The sequence below is a fragment of the Mercenaria mercenaria genome, chromosome 10 (genome assembly GCF_021730395.1).
Source record: "Mercenaria mercenaria strain notata chromosome 10, MADL_Memer_1, whole genome shotgun sequence".
Lineage (NCBI taxonomy): Eukaryota > Metazoa > Mollusca > Bivalvia > Venerida > Veneridae > Mercenaria > Mercenaria mercenaria.
The window spans coordinates 24,441,297-24,461,013 of NC_069370.1; the positions used below are offsets into that span (position 1 = coordinate 24,441,297).

Genomic DNA, 19,717 nt, shown 5'->3' on the forward strand with positions numbered 1-19,717 from the left:
ATGGTGTGGCTCGTTTCACTTATATCCATGAATCAAACTGCATTAGCTCTTCATGATTTGTTTAGATGCATTTATACAGAGGATTTTCTTACAGATCTAATGAAAATTATTTTAAAATAAAAAAGAAATGTAGATATGTAATTTATGTGAAGCAAACAATGTAACTCCATGTGTAAGATTTATTGTGTTTTATAAACAGACTATATAGTGTAACGAGGCCTGTCTTGTGGTACTATTATCAAGGGAAACAACTTGAAGAAGTCCTTCTGATTGGAAAATATCTTTTGCAGTTGTCGTTACTTTGTATATGCTGTAGTTATTTTGTCTAACTGGACTTTTCAACCCAACACAGATGTTGTTCTCTGTTTTTTTTAACTGGCTAAAACATGTATTTCATAAGTAAATAATAATATATGTTCTTCTACAATTGTTCAACTGAAGTGGAAGTACATTGTTATTGCAATGCTGACTAACAACATTTTACAGTTTACAATTGCAGGAAATGTTCATGCAAAAGGCAACCCTGGAAGGCCAGGTGAATGAAAATATTATGTTAACTTCTAGATATTAAGTCTATAATTATAAGAACACGTCTGCACAGATTGGTTCTACATCTACATCTGTGTACTGCCCAACAATCAATTCTGATTATAACTGGGAGGCACTTTGTCTGGGTTAGACTGTTAAAAGATGAGCAAGCTTATTAGGTTTTAAAAACTAAATATATAAAACATAAGTCAGATACAATAACCAAATTGCTTCAGATGTTACCTTTTATTATAGTTACGACTGTTTCAAGTGGGCAAACAACAATACCTCAAAGGCAATTATTGTTCATCTTCCTGTTTGTATGTGGATGTTTTTAAAGCAAGTTCGATTACTAGGTCATAGTGTTTACACATTTTCAAACCAAAATTTCTCTACTTACAAAATGACCTTTCTAATTTTTGATTATTGTTTTGTTTTAGCTTGAGCTCGCGTTTTTCTTATACTAGAAACACTAGTATATGGAAGCCGGAGTTAAGGTTACAAAACACAATCTTTAATGTTTACAAACATGATGTTTGCAAAAAATGAACTCTATACATCACTTCTTTCTGTTGTATATAAGAAATTATCCTATTGATATTGTAAATATTCATGTATTTTCAATAAGTAAACTACAAAAAAGAAATGGATATTGTCTTAATGTAATTCCCCGAATGCATGAATTACATGACTGTGTGACAATTTATGATAGGAAGTAAATAAACAGTATTTAAGTGGCTACGGTCCGTTTGATCTATTTCACACTCAGTTGGTTTATACAACAGATACAGATGTATTATAGCCTCAAGCGAGACATTTAATAGAAAGTTAGATTGTTTTTGAAATTGTGCATCATTTTTCTGTGACTTCAGCATTAAAAAGCTAGTAAGTTTTAATTTTCTTTCTTACATAATTTAAGTATTATAACACTCTTGACTTTGATAAAGTATTTTGTTGTATTGATTAATTATAATCTAAATTTGTCAAAATTGCATAATCCAATCTTTTTAAAAAGTCTCTATTTCAATCAGATCCCGCCAACAGTCACATCAGATGCATTTATGTAGTTTCCATGCTGTCAATTTTAAAAACTTGGGTTTCAAGGGATCTGGCCCTTAAGGTATGGAAATGTCACTGTGATATGAACTTGCACATATGTGCCGGCTTAAGGTGTTGTCAATCTTTGAAATTTTACAATATGCCATATATTAGACAAATAAGATGGACTAGATGTGTGTCAGTAGTGATACTCCTGCCATTTCCTGTCACAGTACATTCATATGTTACTTGTTGACAGTGCAAGACTAAGTAAAGTTTTATACCGGTATTACCTTGTTTGGCATCATCAAACGGTTGGGATGGGGGAGTATTACAAAACATCATCAAGAAACACAAAATAAAAAAAAAAACTAATATTATGTGAGGGTGTGGGGGTACAGTAAAAATGATTAAATCTTAAATAAAACCCCAGGTACATGACTAAATGATCTGAACAAGTTTCATGACACCAAGTAAAAAAACAAGTGGTTTTCTGAAGAGGAAAATTATAGCGCGATAAACACTGAAAAGGGGAAAATCCAAATCTGAAAACTAGTTATTAGAATTTCATGATATCATGCACATGTACCGATTTGCAAGAACTGATGCCAAGGTACTTATTAATTTGGCACCTTATGAGAAATAAACACAGTTTAAGTGTTATGTGATTATCAGTCATGAGACAATTATTAGATTTGAAGCATGGTGGGGGTAATTGGGGTTGAAAAATATATAATTGCAAACTTTTGTAAAATTGTCCACTGTACATATTATGGAAAGTTTTCTTTAAATTCCAAGGGGGAAAAGTGATCTTTTAAGGAAAATATAATCGTTTTAGGGGAAAATAAAGCTATTTTTGGTTGAGGAAGCTTCAAACGTGAATGGGCGTAAACAGTTTTGTTTATTTACTATTAACGCTTTCAAATAATATCTTTTGTTTTTTCTCAGATATGCCCCCATCCCACATTGAGCATATAACACGGCACTTTGATGGTTTCAATAAAAAATCCTTTAAAAGATAAAACTACATGCCAAGTAAACATTTATCCTACAGTTTTCATGCCTCTGAAGCTGTTGAGTTTATAAGCACATTTTAATTTTAACAGGATATCTCAAACTCACATATTCAAGTCTTCACAAAGACACCTATCCTACTCACTCTTGTGTCAGCATTTGTGCCCGTGTTCAGAGTCCAGGTTTTTTAATTTTGATGAACTTTCACTTAATTAAATTTCTATTTTAACTAAATGGATTTGCTTCAAACTTAAAAATGTTCCTCATCATTTTTAGCTCATCTGATTTTTTGAAAAAAAATGATGAGTTATTGTCATCACTTGAGCGGTTGTCGGCGTCGGAGTCGGCGTCGGCGTCGGCGTCTGCGTCGGCGTTGCCTGGTTAAGTTTTATGTTTAGGTCACCTTTTCTCCTAAACTATCAAAGCTATTGCTTTGAAACTTGGAATACTTGTTCACCATCATAAGCTGACCCTGTATAGCAAGAAACATAACTCCATCTTGCTTTTTGCAAGACTTATGGCCCCTTTTGTACTTAGAAAATATCAGATTTCTTGGTTAAGTTTTATGTTTAGGTCAACTTTTCTCCTAAACTATCAAAGCTATTGCTTTGAAACTTGGAATACTTGTTCACCATCATAAGCAGACCCTGTACATCAAGAAACATAACTCCATCTTTTTTTTTGCAAGATTTATGGCCCCTTTTGGACTTAGAAAATCAGTTTTCTTGGTTAAGTTTTATGTTTAGGTCAGCTTTTATCCTAAACTATCAAAGCTATTGCTTTAAAACTTGCAACACTTGTTCACCATCATAAGTTGACCCTGTACAGCAAGAAACATAACTCCATCCTGCTTTTTGCAAGATTTATGGCCCCTTTTGGACTTAGAAAATATCAGATTTCTTGGTTAAGTTTTATGTTTAGGTCAACTTTTTCTCTTAAACTATCAAAGCTATTGCTTTGAAACTTGCAACACTTGTTGACCATCATAAGCTGACCCTGTACAGCAAGCAACATAACTCCATCCTGCTTTTTGCAATAATTATTGCCCTTTTTGGACTTAGAAAATAATTTTCTTGGTTGAGTATTATGTTTAAGTCAACTTTTCTCATAAACTATCAAAGCTATTGCTTTAAAACTTGCAACAGTTTTTTACCATCATAAGTGGACACTGAACATCAAGAAACATAACTCTAACCTGCTTTTTGCAAGAATGATGGCCCTTTTTAGACTTAGAAAATCATGGGTAGGACAATATTTCTATTACACAAAAAAAATCAGATGAGCGTCAGCACCCGCAAGGCGGTGCTCTTGTTTTTGCTGGTTTGCTTTTGACATTTTCTGTTTTTTTACAACAATTTTGGCTCAGCACAATCTGACTAAAGTACATCTCCTATTACGCTACGCATAGGATCTGAGAAAGACCTATTCATAGCCTCGTTCTGACGACCCTTTGGCTAGCCAATCAGAGCTTAACTTACAACATTTTGCAAATCTACATGTAACCTTGACTTATGATATTCACAATTCTTATGTCGTAAAGTGTCAGATAGCTGGTTAGCTCAGTCGGTAGGCCATTTGCTGTGTAAGCGAGGGGTCCCAGGTTCGAGCCCTGGACTGACTGCACATTTTTCTTACTCTTTGACATTCGAACAAGTTGTCAAATTGGTTAAAATAAAAATAGCAATACTGGAAATCCAAAATATACAGAAGACGTATGTGAATGGGTCGTTCTCAGATCTTCGTTTAGAAGATCAAGTACTTAATTAAGTCAGATTGGGCTCAGCATTTCATCAGATAATCAAATTATACTTTTCAGATTAAATTAGTAGTAAGTCAAATATATACTACTGTAAAATTCACTTATAATGAACTCTGTTATAAGGAAATTTCAGTTATAAGGAACTCATTTTTCTGGCCCGATTTTTACCTATGTATACGTTTTATATGAAAACTACACAGATATAACAAACTCGGATATACCGAAAACTTGGTTATTTGGAACACAATTCTATGTCCCAACAAGATTATTTCACTTCGTAATTTCAAGATTCACTGACGTTTGTAACACGCTGAAGTATGCAAATTCATAAATTCGTCGCCGAGTGTGTTACTGCATTATATTTATTTTATGATCAATTCATGTATAAAATTATTTTGAATAATTACTGTGTTTTATTTAAATGCTTTATATTTGTCTATAGTCCATTTCAAGTTCCTACTTAGTTAATTTGTGTCACACCAAATATGTCAGATGATAAATCTAAGTCTAGGTCTTTCTACTGAACTCCACACAAAACATAGAGTTGTTTGACAATGTCTGGGGATGCCAGACATGTTTATTTTCATAATATGTATTTATTGTATAAACATGTGATCAAATAATAAATCAGAAAGGTCAAATTACTATTTAGTAAATTACATGTTATCAGAGAAATGACACGAAGTTGGACAACACAAACCACCATGATAAATCAGAAATGTCAAATATACATGATATCAAAGTTGGATAACAAATTCCACAATAATAACTAAGAAATTTCAAATTTTATATATAAAAGTAAATGATGTCAGAGCAATTGCACAAAGTTGGAACAGTTTAATGACAGTATCATAATGCTGGCAAAAAATGTAAAAAGCACCTTGAACCAAACGGCAAACATTCCTAAAAATAGCTTACAATAAAAGATATAAAATATTCAAGAAAGCTAAGAAACTGCGAGCCAGCTGCCCTAACTCTAACTTTACCCTCATCTTTTTATTAACTAACCTGTCACATAGTGACAGGGTGAGCTTTTGTGATCACCCTTCGTCCGTCCGTCTGTCTGTCCACAATTTCCTTGTGAACACGATTTTGTATTTGATTTTTATCAAACTTGCACACAACTTGTATGGGCACAATATCTCGATTTCTTTCGAAAACTGGCCAGATCCAATCATGGGTTCCAGAGTTATGGCCCCTTAAAGGGCCAAAATTTGCTATTTTTGGCTTGTGAACACGATAGAGACCACATTTTGTAATCAGCTTTAATCAAACTTGCACACTACTTGAATTGGCATAGTATCTAGGTTCCTTTCGAAAACTGGCTAGATCCCATCATGTGTTCCAGAGTTATGGCCCCTTAAAGGGCCAAAAAATTTGCTATTTTTGTCTTGAGAACACGATAGAGACCACATTTTGCAATTGATTTTAATTAAACTTAAATAAAACTTGTACTGGCATAATATCTCGGTTCCTTTCTAAAACAAGTCAGATTCCTTCATGGGTTCCAGAGTTATGACCCCTTAAACGGCCAAAATTTGTTATTTCTGCCTTGTGAACAAGATAGAGACCACATTTTGCAATTAATGATTATAAAACATGCACACAACTTAGATTGGCATAATTTCACAGTTCCTTTCGAAAACTGGCCAGATCTCCAATCATGGGTTCCAGAGTTATGGCCCCTTAAAGGGCCAAAAATTGCTATTTTGCAGCCGTATAGAGACTTCATTGTATCCCCCGACAACAAAGTTGTTAGAGGGGGGTATACTGGTTTCAAGTTGTCTGTCTGTCTGTCTGTCTGTCTGTCTGTCCATCCATCTGTCTGTTTGTCTGTCCATCCGTAGACACAGTCTTGTGCGCACCAACTCTCCTCATCCCCTTGACACAATTTAATGAAACTTCACAAAAGTGATCAGTAACAACAGTAGTTGTGCATGATGCATGTTAGGTTCTTTCAGAAATTTTTTTTGCAGAGTTATGGGACTTTGTTTTTTGTTACTATACTATATACATAGACACAACCTTGTGTGCACCAACTCTCCTCATCCCCGTGACACAATTTAATGAAACTTCACACAAATGTTCAGTAACAACAGTAGTTGTGCATGGTGCATGTTAGGTTCTTTCAGAAAAAAAAATTGCAGAGTTATGGGACTTTGTCTTTTGTTACTATACTATAAACATAGACACAATCTTGTGCGCACCAACTCTCCTCATCCCATTGACACAATAATGAAACTTCACACAAGTGATCAGTAACAACAGTAGTTGTGCATGGTGCACATTAGGTTCTTTCAGAAAATTTGCAGAGTTACGGAACTTTGATTTTTGTTACTATACTGTATACATACAGTCTGCATATGCAGTCTTGTGCGCGCATATTCTCCTGAACCCATGCACACAATTTAATGAAACTTAAAACAAGTGATCAGTAGTAATCAGTAGTAACCCTAGTTGTGCATGGTGTATGTTAGGTTCTTTCAGAAAAAAATTCTGCACAGTTATGGGACTTTGTTTGTTGTTAATATACTATAAACATACAGTCTGCATATGCAATCTTGTGCACACCTAATCTCCCGAACCCTTGCTCACAATTTAATTTTACTTAGAATTTCATGTTAAAATTTTGATGCACTTTCACTTTATCTCGGTTATTACTAAATGGATTTGATTCAGACTTAAAACAGTTGTTCAACACCAGCACTCACATCATATGACACAAGGGCCATTACTCTTGCACCAATATTTCATGAATTATCCCGGCTTTTTACTTAAAATTTCAGATTAAAGTTTTGATACACTTTCACTCTATCTCAGTTATTAATAAATGGATTTGATTCAAACTTAAAATAATTGTTCCAACTTATCACCCACATCATATGACACAAGGTGCATATCTCTGGCACCAATTTTTCATGAATTTTGCCCCCTTTTAATTAGAATTTAAAGTTAATTTTGATGCATTTTCACCATATCTCAGTAATTACAAAACGCATTTGATTCAAACTTTAAGTAGTTGTTCCACATCATCACCCACATCATATGACACAAGGTTCATAACTCTTGCACCAATATTTTATGAATTATGCCCCCTTTTTGCTTAGAATTATACTTAATATTACTTAATATTTTTGACACAGACTCAGGGTATTGTGCAATATCTTCATCCACCATTGGAGTCATTAAACACTCTAGTGACAGCTCCAGTTTCCTCAGATGTGCCCAGTTTCACTATCCAGCATCTAAATAGTCGAGCGCGCTGTCTCCTGTGACAGCTCTTGTAAAGTGTAGTTGTTGACAGATACCAAATCTTTCACCCAAGTGAATAAAAATTTTTAGGATGTGCAGATTTAGACTGGTGTGTAAAAGAAAGAGAATCTGATTATGCATTTTCTGTTGCCATTAAACATTTATTTTAGTGTTGTTTTTCTTGCAGGAAATAAGAAATAACAAGAAAAAAGTCGAGATATTTCTACATATTCCTGAAATGAAGAAAAGAAGAAGATATATTTAGCAAGCTTAAAATATTAAAACTATAAATTCTAAACAGAATTAATGGAAAGCTCTTGTTTGAGGAAAAATAGCTTGAATGGGATAATTCAGTGAAAGTGATACTGAGCTCGCTGCTGTCACCTCTAGATTATTTAATGACCAAGAAGTATAGCCTGTTTCAGAAACATTCATTCTTCAAAAACATGTTTTCCATGATGAAGAGGAAGACAACTTAAAAATCTGTGACATTTGAATTTTCATTAGCAGTGGTCTGAAAACCTGAAAGTGGCAAAAGACATTGTGTAAACAGACTGTGGATGACGGAACCTCAGAGATGGATCCCATTTTTTAAAAAATCATTCAAAGATGAAAACTCAGCTTTGACTGATTTGTTGAAAGTATTCTTCTTAAAATTTCCAAAAACATCACATCGATAGAGGATAAATCAGGAGACGGTAGTATCTAGATAATTATTCAGAATGCCTAGAAATGTGGGACTGAGAAAAGACCTGGTTGGAACTGCAGAGTTAGAAGAGGAGACTGATTATGGAATTACAGAACAGGATCCTTTCCTGGTTTCAGGAAAAGTTGACATAATTTTAGACGGAGATCAAAATTCAGATATTAAACCAGATGTAAAACCAGTAGAATACGAATTAGAGAGTGATGTAACTGACTCTAAAGCTAAACTTTGTCGAAAGTCTATACGTGTAGCTGACTATGATTATATTCACCAAAACATGTTTCCTCTTGTAAAACAAGGTAGGGTCTCCTCACTGGACACATTAATTCATGAGGAGTCAGTTGAGGATGTATTTACAGATGATACATCTTCAGCTCTTGACAGAAAGAAAGAAAATGGAAAGTCTGGTAAAACTTTTAAAGCAGTAGGTAGAGCTGTCAGGTTTCTTGGCTCATTAACCAGCTTAGAGATGGCAGATAATAATGTTGATATGACTGATGCTTCAATGTGTAACACAGACAGTTTTGAAAACAAAACTTTTGGAGGGAATGATTTGGAAAGAGAACAAAAGTCAGTAAAAGATATTTATAGAAGAAGTGATTCAATTGTGAAAAAGCATGCTTCTGTTCTTGGTGAAATCAAGTCACAAGTGAAAGCTGTTAAAAAGGAACAAATTGAATCAGAAAAGGCTCATAAAAGACGGTTTCGTGACGTTTTAAATCAGTTAAAGTCTTATAGCTTGGTTAGTGTTTGTAGTGTTGAGTATTATCAAATATATATAGACAAAATTTTATCCTTCATTAAATTTTGTTGAAGAAATATTTGTAGTAGAGTATGTGTTTTCAACAGCATATACGTGTATGGGGGCTGATCTAGAAGTAATGCAGTTGGAACCGTAAAAACCTGTAAAATGAAAAGAAAGCAGCACAAATTGAATCCCAGTTGCAATAGTGTTTGAAAATGTCACAAAAATTTATTGCTTACTTATGAAGATGTGATCTTATACAGAAGGCATGATTATGATAAATGCTGCAGGTCACTGATGTAATTAACATCAGAAATTGATATTTTTGTCACCAAGCAGTAACAAGCCTTAGCTAATACAGCTTACGTTAACCTTCAGTTTTCGTGTGGCAGATGCAAACTGCTATCTTTGTCCTTGTTTGAGACTGACAAATGTGTACTGGGGTCTATATAAGGGGTAAAAAAAAAATTGTTTGTTTCCGGTAACATGCTCAAAAAAATTAGGGCAGGTAGGTCGGTAAATTTTTTTAAAAATTTTGTTTCATTAAGTGGACTTTTCAGAAATTATTTTTGTGTCAAAAAATGACTACAAATAAGGGGCTATGCCTTTAGAGCATCAGTAAGTTGATTTCTAACTTCACTGAGCATAAAATGTGCAGTTTTGCAACTTTTTGTTAAAAAGTTAAAAAAAAAAAATTCTCCAAGGCCATAAAAACATTTCGGGTCCGGCCAAAAATTTACGATAGGTGGGGATACCAGAAACAAACATTTTTGTTTATGCCTTCATACTGCAGTCTATATTTTGCAGTATATGTTAGGAATAAAAACAGACAGTAATTGTTTTATTTTATTTCAGGAACTGGATGAAGAGACAAGATGGATTCGTGGACATATCAAGAGAAGAGAATGTTCACATTTTATACCAGAAGAAGAGTATGTATAATGAGCGCTTAGTATCAAAATACCTTACTCTCTGAGAAATTCAAAATTTTAATGACTATTCATTAATGCACATAATGTCAGTGTACTCAGAGTTAAAATAAATTAAAGGAGAAACAGTTGGAGTATCAGACAAAATATCAAAGTTCGTTATTAGATTGGTACTGTGGCATAATTTCATACACATTTATTATCTCAGCTATTGAAATAATAGTGAGAGCTATTATTTACTGACCTATACTTCAGTGCCGCACCTTGGTTAAATTTAGTGCAAGGTCATATCAATAGGTTTGATGTCCTTTAAGTGTGTTAAATAGACAGTCATGTCTGTCCCCTTTCAAATTACATGAGAGTGTGTCATAGTTTTTAAAAGCTACACCTTGAGAATATTACTATTGTGTTGGTAAATATCAGATGCAGTCGAAACTCGATATCTCGAATTTCAAGGGACTGTGCTTTTTATTTCGAGATAACCGAAATTCGAGATATGAGAAGGGACGTATATGGACAGAAATGAGTACACATTATGAAAAGATTTGATAAAAAATAGAAACTGTTCCCTTGATGCCATCTATACATGGTAGGCACTTTACGCATACACTATTCCGTACAGTTTGTGTTTATCAAAGTTTTTATCAGTTTTTCGAAGAAGAAAAATGATACTAACCTCAAATGTTTTTGAGTCAAGTTTCCTTTTTGTACCACGTTTCTCTGTCGGAGGATTGACAGCATTTTGATTTGACATTTTGAAAGAATGATGCTTTCCCCCAAGAAGTTAATGTTTATACAGTCTCATTTGATTACCTCTAATTAATCCTTATTAAAGATCCCAACTGTTCAAAGTAGTAAATTCATTAGTTTAAATAAAAAGCAATTTTCATAACGTCTCAAAAACAAATGATTGCTAATTAAAGAAGTCTAATGTTTACATCAAACAATTATCATTATGGCACGTGCAAACAAGTATGACATCATCTCACTTTGATAATCGCCGCATCTTTGATATGTCCGCATCACGGCTTTCTGGATAGGCAATAAACATTGACATGTGTTAAAAACCAGCCACATTCACAATGGCATGTGTGAAATTTTATCGCATATTTTCTCACTTCGACTTACCGAGTTTACAATGCACTTGAATTTTATTGACGGGACTGAAAATCCCTTTCGAGACATCCGGAGTCTCGATAAGTCAAATTTTGACGTAACCGAAGTTGAATTACATAATATAAAGAAGGAAATTTGACGGGACTTGAAAATTTTTTTGACTTAAGCGGAATTTCGAGGTAAGCGAGTTTGAGATACCGAGTTTCGACTGTATATTAATAGTTTGCTATGGCTTTCCTACTTTTATAAAACTTAACCAGTCTTTTAAAAAAAGCGAATGAAAATGAAGATCATCAGGTGAAATTTAAAAAAAAACATTTTTAAATGAAATTGCCAAAAAGTACCAAAGGTATTGGTTTTTGGACTTCAAAATTTGACAAAAGCTACATAATACACTGCCTTGCTGGATCCCAGAATATTGAATATATGCTCCTAACTGAGTTAGAGGATTGGATATACAGAACCTGAATTTGTACACAGGGTGTTCAGTTTGGGATTTCAAAGTTTATTTTTTCAGTTGTGTCAGTCGAGCTGTCCTTCAGTAGCTAGAGCGAACAGTTTCCATCCAATAACTTGGGAACCACTTAACCAAGAACTTTCAGACTTGTAAACATGATTAGGCTTATGAAGGAGATGACATCTTTAGTTTTGGGGGTCAGTAGGTAAAAGGTTAAAGTCACAGGGGCCAGAAACTTGAAAAACAGCTTCTGCACAATAACTTGAGAACCATTTGACACCGAACCTTCAAACTCAGTAGTATGACTGGGCTTGCCAAGTAGATGACTTTTAATGTTTTTGGGGCAGTAGGTCAAAGGTTAAGGTTACAGGGGTCTGAACCCAATAACTTGTTAACCATTCAACCCAGAACCTTTAAACTTGAGTGCATGATTGGGATTATAGATAAAAGAACCCTCTTGTTTTTGGGATCAGTAAGTCAAAGGTCAAGGTCACAGGGGCCTGAACCTATAAAACAGTTTCAGCTCAATATCTTGTGAATCACTCTACCAAGAAAGCATGAAGTGACTTATCAAGTAAATAACTGCTATTGTGTTTTTGGGGCCGCAGGTCAAGGTCATAGGAACCTGAACATTGCAAGCAGTTTCCCTGCAATGAATGAAGTAGAAGACTCCTGTAGTTTCTTAGGTCAGTAAGTCAGAAGTCAAGGTCACAGGGGCCTCAGCTTTGCAAACTGTTTCCACTGAATAACTTGAGACATACTTGACCCAGTAAAGCTTGATAGCATGATTAGACTTATGAAGTTGATATTAGGTCAAAGGTCAAGGTCATAGTGACCACTGGACTGAAATGGGACAATCCATCATCATGTGTTTTACAAACAGCTCTCTTGAATCTTGACATGGTGAAAAATACACATAGAGTGCTTAGAAATTTGTGTTGCATATATTTTAAAGAATATTTCACCTAGAGTCAGAAAGTGGGGACACGTGTATTCTGTGGACACACAGCTAGTTGTTACATACATTATTTTTTACAGACATTTAAATATTTTTATATTAATTGGTTATATTTCAGCAAAAGTAATGGAAATTGCAAATGTGGCTATCCGTCTTGTCAGCACATCCCAGGTACCCAGAAAAACCATTCAGATGGAGAAAAGTGGAATTATAAGGAGCATTCAATTCAGAAAACAACAAATGCATTTGGAGACATTGAATTTGTTGGGTATGGTGGAAATGTTGGAAAGGTATTCATATTACATACAGCTAGGATTATCATTCATGATTGCTATGAATTTTGTTTATATGAGAAGGATAAATTGATACAAAATTTCAAGGTATCAGTATTATGAAAGACAAAATGAGCCGCGCCATGGGAAAACCAACATAGTGGGTTTGCGACCAGCATGGATCCAGACCAGCCTGCGCATCCGCGCAGTCTGGTCAGGCTCCATGCTGTTCGCTAACAGTTTCTCCAATTCCAATAGGCTTTAAAAGCGAACAGCATGGAGCCTGACCAGACTGCGCGGATGCGCAGGCTGGTCTGGATCCATGCTGGTCGCATACCCACTATGTTGGTTTTCTCATGGCACGGCTCAAATGAAGAAAATAACCCTTTAATATGATATCTCATCATTCTTCTCTTTGTTCAAAATCTTTATTTGCTCACCAGCTCATTTTTAGCTCGACTATTCAAAGAATAGGTAGAGTTATTGGACTCGCCCGTGCGTCAGCGTCAGTGTCCACATCTGTGTCTGCGTCCTGATTTGGTTAAGTTTTTGTATGTTAGCTGTAATCTCAGTAACCACTTGTGGGAATGGATTGAACACTTATTTACTGTGATAAACTGACTTACATTGCATAGGTTCCATAACTCTATTTTGCTTTTTTTTTTTACAAAACTATGCCTCTTTTTTTCGACTTAGAAATTTTTGGTTAAGGTTTTGTATGTTAAAGCTGGTATCTCAGAACCTATAACAGGAATAGATTGAAACTTCACACACTTGTTCACTGTCATGATCTGACATGCATTGTGCAGGTCCCATAACTCTACTTTGCATTTTTACAAAATCATGCCACTTTTTCGACTTAGATGTTTTTGGTTAAGGTTTTGTATGTAAGCTGGTATCTCAGTATCCACTAATGGGAATGGATTGAAACTTCACATACTTGTCCACTGTCATGAGCTAGTAAGCACTGTGCATGCAGGTTCCATAATCCTGTTTAGCATTTTTACAAAATTATGCTCCGTTTTCGACTTTTGTATTCATTCAATTGTCAAGGCTATTGAATAGTCATGCGTTGCTGTCCTCCGACAGCTCTTGTTATGTCCCCAGTGTCGAAGACATAGAAGACATATATTGTTTAAACTGCCTGTCAGTCATTCCAGTTCAGGGATCAGGATGAATTATTCGTATAGATGAATAGTCTGTCTACAATTTAAGTAGACATGTTTTTGATCATTCAGAGTAATTTGAACAATCTTGATAAAAGATCAAAAAAGATTTCAGAATCAGACCAGCAAATTGTGCACATTGTACTTAGGTTTTAGAATAATATGAGTGCGAAGTTAAAGAAGGAGGGGGGTTAATGGAGTGGAGCATGTTCTGCTTCTTGTACTTTATTCTGAAATGAATAGTATTCTTTTGGAGGAGTCACCAATACCAGCTGGATATAGCAACATTCTTTGTATTGCCAAGCAATACTTCCTTCAATTGTTATTATATCAGCAGTAAATAAGAGAACTTTGATTGGCTGGAATAGACACCAATTTTGCAGAATATTGCACAAATCTTACTTTGATATTGCAGAACTCTAAACCAGTTAAACTTGCCAATGAATAGTTTGTGGGTCAATAGTTTTGACTATTGACCAACAAGTCATTCAATAAGTCTTTAATTACAAGACCTCAGAAATAATCTTCCATGAGCTATTTTTTCATGTTTTAATTTTAGCCTTGTACAGGGTTTAACTTTAGACTGGTCATGTAGCTGTGGACTGGCAATTTATAAAAAGGAGTCATGTGATAAGAAATTATATAAGTTGTGGAATGATATTGAAAACCTATACGTAAAAGTATTAAAAATAGTCAGTCAAACTAGAAATACTGACCATCTGCCTATAATGTATGTCAGTATATTTTCCGATGAAAATTTTGTTGCTCAGCTGAAAAGTTCACAATTATTATAAAAATATCTACCAGCAGTTTATTACATCAGATCATACTGATACCATCCTTTTCTTTTTATTGCACGTAGTATATACGGGTAGATGTGGATACAAAAATGACGGACATGTTAGATCTCATGATGAAGGTGTGGGGCCTTGACAAGCCAAATCTGCTTATCTCAGTGACAGGAGGTGCCAAAAACTTTCAGATGAACAAGCGACTGAAAGAGACCTTCAGACGTGGTTTGATGAAAACTGCTTTAACTACAGGTATAGTTATCCATGCAGGCATTTCACACTGTTATCTTCCCTCTCACTATCTTCATTTTTGAAGCCTTCCTTTCACTGCTTTTAAACCAATTTTTATCTGGTTGTGATGCGCAACTCGGCTATTATACCCGTGAGGGGAGTCCAGCCGTATGCAAAGATAGATAGGCTGATCTTGTTCTGCACTGTTCGCTATTCAGTCAGTAAATTTTCAGTGAACACCCCTTCAAATAATACATAGTTTTGCGCAAATTGAATGATAGACCAGTCCATTTCTTAAAATTTAGCAAGGTAAATATTAATACTCAAGTTCTAGCCTTGACTTGTTTATGTACTGAAGCGTGATGTCTCTCTTGTATTGGTATGATTGACATAATTACTGTTTGCATTCATATACCAGTTGCAAGTATTAATGCCCTCCTCCACTCCACTCCACTCACAAACCTTTGGTGTCAGTTAGATTTGCCCTTGTCCTTACATCTGTCAGTCTGACACTATCAGCATTATAGGAATATTATTCAGCATGTGAAATTGTGCACTTTGTGTATTGTTTAGGATTTCACACACTCAGTTAGTCCAGAGTTATGGCCATATTGACTTAGTGGAATACATGTATATGTTTTGAGGGCATAAAGGTTTGTGTCACACATATGAGCCACGCCATGAGAAAACCTACATAGTGTTTTTGCAACCAGCATGGACCCAGACCAGCCTGCACATCCGCGCAGTCTGGTCAGGATCCATGCTGTTCGCTGACGGTTTCTCTAATTGCAATAGGCTTTGAAAGCGAACAGCATGGATCCTGACCAGACTGCGCGGATGCTGGTTGCAAACGCACTATGTTGGTTTTCTCACGGCACAGCTTATATGTCAAAAAGGATTCAACCTAAAGTCATAAGGCCTTATAGGATTATTATTCAACATATGAAGTTGTGCACCTGGGGTTTTGTTTGGTATTTTACTCAGCAAGAGATATAGCTCTTGGCTAAGTCACAAATATGCATCAAGAGCATAAAAGTTTGTGTCATATGTCTCATAAAAGTTGCACTATGGACATTATGGAAGGCTGGTGGTTCTGCCCAGGGACCTGCCATAAAGAAATAATGTCTGGAGTCACCATGCGTCTGTTTGAGATACTATAACATATCTGACAACCCTATTACTTTGGGTGTTAACACAGTGACCTTGAAATTGAACGACTTGAGAATGCTGAGATGAGCACACTTTGAAGAATCCCATATATTCATTTTCACTTGACTAATTGAAGAATAGTCGAGCTATTCTTCTCACCCTGGTGTCGGCATCTGCATCACACCTTGGTAACAGTTTAGCATGCAAGTCATATAGCTATCATTTAAAGGCATATAGCTTTGAAACTTATTTGCCTGAGTGTCACTTTTCTCATGATGGCAGTCAATTATTGTTTGTAATGAAATGCGAATTCAATTCCTGCAAACATTATTTACATGTACATGTACATGTATGTCAAAACCACAATTCCTGCAAACTTAGTTATAAAATGTTGAATATGTTTTCAGGAGCTTGGATTGTAACAGGAGGGACACATGCTGGTGTAATGAAACATGTCGGAGAAGCCGTGAAAGATTTTGGAGTAGCATCTACATCAAAGAACCCTGTTATATCTATTGGTATAGCCCCATGGGGCTGTATTCAAAACAAGAAAGCTCTTATTGATGATCAGGTTACTTTTTTTTTCATTTTTGACTACATAAATAAGTTAAGCTGCAGCTTAGATTCTACCCTACAAGAAATAGAGTAGATGCATTATAAAGGCTACACTTGCCATCAAAGTACGTACCCTGTAGGGTTTGTTTTTTCACTAGTTTATTTCATCAGCATCATATGTGACAAAGTTCAGACTTTTGTACACTTTTCATGACTTACACCCTGTTTTACATAGAACTTTTTCCTCAGACATTCCCTTTTTCACTATCTACCTCTAGAACAGTCCAGCAAGTAGTGTCTGACTGTTCTTGTTTATTTTTCTACAGTGTACAGGTCTGTGGCCAGCAAACTACAGAATTGAGAAGGAACAGAGACCTAAAGAGAGTTTTCTAGATCCAAACCACACACACTTTATTCTTGTTGACAATGCAACTGAACACAAGTTTGCTGTAGAGATTCCGTTCCGGGCCAAACTAGAAAACGAAATTGCCAAAATACGAACAGACACAGGAGATAGTAGGTTTTTTAGACAAGAAAAATGATTTTTAGCTCACCTGTCACATAGTGACAAGGTGAGCTTTTGTGATCACCCTTCGTCCGTCGTGCATCCGTCCATGCGTCCGTCCGTGCGTCAACAATTTCTTGTCTGCACGATAGTGGTTTCATTTATGATTTTATTTTAACCAAACTTGCACACAACTTGTATCACAATAAGATCTCGGTTCCTTTCTTGAACTGGCCAGATCCCATTATGGGTTCCAGAGTTACGGCCCCTGAAAGGGCCAGAATTAGCTATTTTTACCTTGTCTGCACAATAGCAGCTTCATTTATGATTTGATTTTAACCAAACTTGCATACAATTTGTATCACCACAGGATCTTGGTTCCTTTTTTGAACTGGCCAGATTCCATCATGGGTTCAAGAGTTATGGCCCCTTAAAGGTTCAAAATTGGCTATTTTGGTTTTTGCAGCCATATAGAGACTTCATTTATGGTTTTATTTGATACAAACTTCCAAAATATCTTCAACAACAATAAATCTTGGATTCTATGACAAATCAGATCCAAGTATAGGTTCCAGAGTTATTTTATATCTGATTACCTCCCCTGATTGTAATCAAAATGGATTTATATCAGTTAGTACTAATAGGACTTATTTGAAATTTCATTATTGTCATTAGTTGGACTGAGCCAATCAGGGTAGATAACTATGGCTGATTTTATGTCAAATTACCTCCCTTTATTTCAAATTAAAATGGGTATATCTCCGTACCTAATGAAGATACTGATCTGAAATTTCATTTATGTCAACAGATTTATTTGGCAGATCCTTCTTTTGTTCACTTACAATAATTTTTTTTTTAATTACTTCCCTTTTACGTTACTATAAATAGCTTATTTTTAGTAACTTTTTTATTATTGTAAGAATTTTTTTTTTCTTTTGGGTTAAATTTCTTCCCTTTGTTGTTACTGTCCTTTGGACTTAGATATTTTTTCTGAGGACCTTTTTGTCCTCAAGTGCAATGATAACAGGTGAGCGATATAGGGCCATCATGGCCCTCTTGTTAAAGTTATGAGAATATTTAGTAAAATAGTTAACAGAAGGTGGCAAATGTTCTAATATGGTAGTTGCCTCCATTAGTGGTGTGCACATCCATCCATCCATCAGTTTGTCCTTTATTACATACTAATGTCCATCCACTTGTCTGAAACATAACACCAAAACTGTTAAGGGATTTGTTAAAACCTCACACAGCTACAGAGGCCACTGAGACTGAGAGGAATTGCATTGTACAAGAAAAATAACTCTACCTTGTTTACTTTTAAAGGGAATTCCTATAGTTTTTAGCTCACCTGTCATAAAGTGACAAGGTGAGCTTTTGTGATCGCGCGGTGTCCGTCGTCCGTCGTGCGTGCGTAAACTTTTCCTTGTGACATCTCTAAGGGTCACATTTTTCATGGGATCTTTATGAAAATGGGTCAGAATGTTCATCTTGGTAAATTCTAGGTCAAGTTCGAAACTGGGTCATGTGCCATCAAAAACTAGGTCAGTAGGTCTAAAAATAGAAAAACCTTGTGACCTCTCTAGAGGCCATAATTTTCAATGGATCTTCATGAAAATTGGTCAGAATGTTCACCTTGATGATATCTAGGTCAGTTACGAAACTGGGTCACGTGCGGTCAAAAACTAGGTCAGGAGGTCTAAAAATAGAAAAACCTTGTGACCTCTCTAGAGGCCATATATTACACAAGATCTTCATGAAAATTGGTCAGAATGTTCACCTTGATGATATCTAGGTCAAGTTCGAAACTGGGTCACGTGCCATCAAAAACTAGGTCAGTAGGTCTAAAAATAGAAAAACCTTTTGACCTTTCTAGAGGCCATATATTTCACAAGATCTTCATGAAAATTGGTCAGAACGTTCCTCATAGAATGCGTATTTTACTTTTTTGATATTTCTGTAACTTTTTTCTCTACAAACCTTCAAACACGACTATTGACATCCATTTTTGATGAACCATAATTTCACGTCCGTCAGACTGTTTTCTTAAATCGTTCTGTTCAGTCAACAAGTATCGATTTGCTTGTTTCTCATCATATTTTCATTTAAAAATGTCTTTGAAATGGTGTATAATTTGTGGAGATCATTTTAACGTGGAAGCCGATATTAACGTTAAAGTGACGTCAGAGCAACAATTATGATCCATTCGTAGGTTCCAGAGTTATTTTATATCTGATTACCTCCCCTGATTGTAATCAAAATGGATTTTTATCAGTAAGTACTTATAGGACTTATTTGAAATTTCATTAGTGTCATTAGTTGGACTGAGCCAATGAGGGTAGATAACTTTGGACTGATTTTATGTCAAATTACCTCCCTTTATTTCAGATTAAAATGGGTATATCTCCGTAACTACGGTAATGAAGATACTGATCTGAAATTTCGTTTATGTGAACAGATTAATTTGGCAGATCCTTCTTTTGTTCACTTACAATCATTTTTTTTTACAACACAGTATTTACCCTAAGGGGTACCAAATGTTTTTATTT

General features: G+C 35.2%; 1 protein-coding gene across 1 annotated transcript in view; it reads left to right on the forward strand.

The window, feature by feature from the left end:
* Positions 1 to 1,248: 1,248 nt before the first annotated feature.
* The window catches only part of LOC123560878 (transient receptor potential cation channel subfamily M member-like 2), an 84,012-nt gene continuing 65,543 nt past the window's right edge, over positions 1,249 to 19,717 (forward strand). The window contains exons 1-7 of the mRNA XM_053516828.1: positions 1,249 to 1,413; positions 7,779 to 9,039; positions 9,898 to 9,974; positions 12,621 to 12,792; positions 14,803 to 14,983; positions 16,519 to 16,682; positions 16,993 to 17,182. Of these exons, the coding sequence (XP_053372803.1) occupies positions 8,314 to 9,039; positions 9,898 to 9,974; positions 12,621 to 12,792; positions 14,803 to 14,983; positions 16,519 to 16,682; positions 16,993 to 17,182 (1,510 nt within the window). The 5' untranslated portion in view covers positions 1,249 to 1,413; positions 7,779 to 8,313. The remainder of the gene's footprint in view (positions 1,414 to 7,778; positions 9,040 to 9,897; positions 9,975 to 12,620; positions 12,793 to 14,802; positions 14,984 to 16,518; positions 16,683 to 16,992; positions 17,183 to 19,717) is intronic.